Below are 4,878 nucleotides of genomic sequence, written 5' to 3'. Positions count from 1 at the left end.
GCGTCCTTGAGGGAGCGATTTTGCAGCGTCAGCAATGCGCATCCACGTCAGTGCATTTTGTGCTGACATAAAAAAATCGCTCTCTTAAGGACGCGTTTTGCTAGAATTACCCCTTAAAACGCTCCTACATCGACACGTTTTAGTGTTTGCAACCCATGCCATTTTTACGAGTAATGGGAATGTCGAGGTAAACGTTTTCATTGGTCACAAAATGTCATCATTCTTCCATTACATCTGAGGTGAATTGTTGCATGGAGTGCAACTATAGGAACCAAACTCGGAACAAATTGCATATTTATTTTTTAAAATATATTTAAAACAAGAAACCCCATGGATGAAAGCTACCTAATCCCAAAACGGTTGATACTGGGTCGTCAAATAAAGCTATGTTAATCTGCTGAAATAATAATAATAAGTTCAATAATGTACTAATCTCTATCAATTTGTGGGCCGGCCACCATTGTTTTCTAAAAAGAATTGACAACATTTCTTCAAACATGAAACATGCATGGCGTTAAGGGATTTGTTGTCATTGAAAACGTTATTTCCAGTTCGTATTTGTCCTATCTCGCCTATAACACATGACAATTCGGCGATACACCTCACCTTTTTAGCTTTTACTTTAAAAATATCAGGTAGCTAACAGGATTCTTCAATAACAAAGAAACTTGAGACACTGCTTTTGTTTACCTTCACTTCAAGCCAGCATCATCAAATATTATGTTGTAAGGTTCAAGCTTTCAGATTGCACATTTAAACCTAAGATAATAACAATGGCAACATGTTACTCAGGCTTACACAATCGACGTCAGATGTTACTCTCAATAAAACCTCAAGCATCAACATCTGAACGTGTTGGAAACTCTAGGCCATGTAGTGCTGGTATTTTCTCTAAGTCATCTTCTGAGAACAGTGGGAATAACCACAAACTTTTCTTCGTGCCAAACACCTTAAACAGGGTAAAAGGGATCATGAGAGATGCCTTGCACGGGAAGCAAGACGCAACAAATTCCAATAAAGATATACATGATTATTGCACAATACAGCATTATGAGCTCTAGATGCATTTCTAATTCATGACAATCACTTATGCTTTAATTATACCACATTATGAGCCCTAGATGCATCTCAAAAATATTATTGATAAGTAAATCATCTTTCCTCATATTTATGTCATATAAATAACATTATAAAACAAGAAGGTTAGGGAGTGTGCAAAGCGAGTGTTACCTGCTCAAAATTCTTTTTCCTTCCCAAGTCATATTTCCACCTAACCACTCCTTTCTTCTCATGAACCTGGAACATTGTTTCACAAAGGTAATATATAACACACTAAAAATTAAGTAAAGCATCCAAACATACAGCACAACCTAATGATATTAGCATTACTCAATAGTGGTTGCTTAAAATAAAAGCATCAACTTTCTATAGATTCTCAACAACAGGAAGGCAACACATCAAAATCAACATCTTGCTGCTCTACTAAATCTCCAGGCAACAATATAGAACAACATAAATAAAATCAAGATGGCTGAAAAATATTAGCTGTATGGTATACCTCTACTGATGTCGTATTGCTTGATAGAAGAGATGCATGCATGACGACGAAACAAAGAAGACTCAGAGCAAAAGCAAAATTGAGAACTGCATCAAGGTACAGAATCTGTAAGAAAGATGAAAACAATGAGAATGCAGAACAAATATGATGAGCTGGAAATGATATATCAACTGAAGTTGACAACTTACCAAATGCCAAAAAGATTATCGCTGATTTGGCAGCAGAAGAGTGATTCTTGGCTTCACCAAAGAAATTGATAAAACTTGGCAGCAACACTATGGTGACCATTGTTGTCTCCAAAAACGTATATAGCTTTTATTGGGAGAAATAAATGTCAGGAAATATAGGAAAGATGAAGAGACGGCCATTCCTGCCCCTTTTTTGGTTCAAAAGAAGGGTAAAGGGCAGAGAAGATTGTACTTTCTAAGCAAGTTTAAAGATACGAAGCCAACATTCGGTTCAGCCACCTTTAGTTTGAGCAATACGAGGCCTTTTTATTAGGAAAAAAAAAAACAAATGGAATGAGGACACTAAACTTTTAAGGATGCTGATGAACATTTACATGCATATTTTGAAATGTGGAACTAACTATATGTAAATGTACTTAATCCAGCCCAAGAAAAGACACGAAGAGACAGAAAGCACAATACATGAAGAAATATTCAATATTTTTATGCATCAAAACTAGTAATTACTTATAAAATCACTAGTGATCGAAGCAAATAGAATAAATCAACTGTTGGGATTAATGGAGCTGCAAAAATAGTAGGCTGGCTGAAATTCTTTCTTAGATACCTCAAAGATATTGCAGAAACAAAACTTCAAATAACCAATGCAACTATTGCTTCTTGGGCTTATTAGAAGTTAAAAACGACAGTTATATTAGTGTCATACTTGCAAATATATGAAATATCTTTTTCAAACGAAAAATTGACAAAGTAATATCAGTTCAACCCTAACAGATTTTTTCCAGTGAAACATAGTTATGATTAAACCATAAAGTGAATAAACATAAACATAAACAGAAAAAGAAAGATGGGACATACTTCAATCTTATTCCTTAACTACAAATTACCAAGTAAGATGAATGGCAAGTTACCAAGAAAAGAAGGAAAAACTTATAGTTGCATGCCCCAACACAATTCACCACCCAGACACAGTGGTGGTCCATCTTGAGAACACATCTTTGACCTAAAAAAAAAAACACGATGTAGAAGGTCATATTTCATGCTATCAGCTTGACACATTCTCATACTTCAATTATGCCAATTAAAATCAGTAGCAATATTCCACAGAATGGTTTTGGAGATAGTTTTGAAAATCTACAAAAGAAAGGTTGCCAAAGTTAAAATCTCAGTTCATCTCCTTCAATTAAGGAACTAACAATCTTTTCTAGCATCAACCAGATTGAACTGTAGCTCCTACTTATTTGCTTCAAATTTCTTACCCTAACTACTCCAAGATTTCAAGATTCCTTTTTTTCCCCATTCAAAGCTAGCCATTCACCCTTTTTCCAATTCAATCTAAATAGTTCACAAAATAAGTTTAAACTTTAAATCTTACACCATTCTACCAGTCTGATTTCTTTTTTCTTTTTAATTACATGATAACAAGGTTCCGCCTTAAATGGATATAATAAATCCAAAAGCAAACTGGAAGATTTAAATTTGACATACAAATAGAACAATGATGGCACCGCGGCGGCTTTCCATTCTGGCAATGGATGCAATATCCACCACCACGCGATCTTCTCTCAAATCCGTCTTCCGCAGCAGCTAAAGAAGTACCAACCTCCAAGCTCTCCTCCCCGGAAACAGCTCTCCAATTCTCAGGTACAGAGCCAGGGTCCTTAAGCACCACTCTAATATAACTCCACAACAAAAGTACAAGCTGCATACATGAACAAAATAAAATTCAAGTTGCTAAGCAAAGTAACAAACAGCAAAATTAACTAAAAAAATTACCAGAACATGGAATATAATGACGATGATGAAGGATAAAAAGGAGTCGAATCCGCCGCGGAGTAACAGTGGACCATACGTAAGGGAAACGACGGCATAGTAAGAAACGCCAACAATCGCGGCGACGAGGAGGATCATGACGTAGCCGAGGACTCTGAGACCAGAGCAAAACTTGAAGACGTTTATTTCCATTGAGGAAGTGAAGCGGCGGGTTATCCCGATTTGGGGAATGATGGGGAGAGGTCTTCGGGTTCGCGGCGGGAAGAGGCGTTTCCAGATGTGGGGAGCCAGGGTTGATTGGTGTTGGGGGATGAGGATATTGGTATTCTGGATTTTGTTTTATGCCAATCGCCTAATCGGTTAGGTCCGTGCACGGCCAAGGTTACTTTATTACCTGTCGGTAAGTTGGTATGTTTGAATCTAGTTAATTTTATTTATCCAAACTAATTTTTTTTTTGTTACAAAACGAAATTTAATTAAAATAATAATAATGTAGTGATAGTTTCTTTCCCAATTTTAATAAAATGTGATTTTTTGAAATGTAATTGTTGAAAATGTGATTGTTATATTGCTTAAAATCTCAAAAAAAATTATATTATCATTTTTGTTCATTAATTATTTTTAGAAATGTAATGACAATTTATAAATTTACTATTAAATAAACGATAATTTTCATGATTTAATTTTTATAATAAATTTTATTCTTAAAAAATATTTGGATTAAATATTAATAATAAATTTTAATTAATAATTACTAAATTTTAATTTTAATTGAGAACAAAATTATTTCAATTTTGCCGTGCATTTATTTTTAAAATATAATAATGCATATATCAAACTTGTTTTTGAATAAATTAAAAAAATTACTATGTTTTCTTTTAACTAAATGTTAGCCCATAGGAATAAATAAATAAATAAATATATATATATATATATATATATATATATAAAAGTTTATTCCGTGTATTGCTCAGACAAAACTACAAAAAATTAAATCATAGGAATGTAAAATTATAGGCGGTTTAACCCACAATTCCTATACAGTTTAAATGGAACAATTTTGGTCATATTCTCCAAAAAATAGTAAGTATGTAACACCCTTATACCTGACCCGACTATCAAATTAAGTATAAAAATGTCACATTGATTGTCAAAATAAAAGAAGACTTATGTTCTAACAATAGTCAGAATACTATATTCAAAATATTTTAATTTAACTATAATAATTGTATTGGTATTACAATGGAAAATGAATTCAGATGAATCTTTCAAGTATCTATACAATTAAAATAACTTACTTACAAAAAACAGGTGCCAAGTATCGATATTAGGCATGAAGTTTTGGTACCATTGTTGTAG

At 33.5% G+C, this 4,878-nt stretch overlaps 1 protein-coding gene across 1 annotated transcript; it reads right to left on the bottom strand.

The window, feature by feature from the left end:
- Positions 1 to 460: 460 nt before the first annotated feature.
- LOC108464395 (probable protein S-acyltransferase 12) lies at positions 461 to 3,920 on the bottom strand. The gene is made up of 7 exons (XM_017764718.2): positions 3,523 to 3,920; positions 3,235 to 3,448; positions 2,658 to 2,749; positions 1,747 to 1,870; positions 1,559 to 1,644; positions 1,231 to 1,296; positions 461 to 949 (listed from the first exon to the last, which is right to left on the bottom strand). The coding sequence occupies exons 1-7, from the start codon at positions 3,709 to 3,711 to the stop codon at positions 833 to 835; spliced, it is 888 nt and encodes a 295-aa protein (XP_017620207.1). The 5' UTR covers positions 3,712 to 3,920; the 3' UTR covers positions 461 to 832.
- Positions 3,921 to 4,878: the final 958 nt, after the last annotated feature.

The sequence above is a fragment of the Gossypium arboreum genome, chromosome 7, assembly GCF_025698485.1.
Source record: "Gossypium arboreum isolate Shixiya-1 chromosome 7, ASM2569848v2, whole genome shotgun sequence".
NCBI classification, from domain to species: Eukaryota; Viridiplantae; Streptophyta; class Magnoliopsida; order Malvales; family Malvaceae; genus Gossypium; species Gossypium arboreum.
This window is presented reverse-complemented; position numbering and strand designations above follow the sequence as displayed.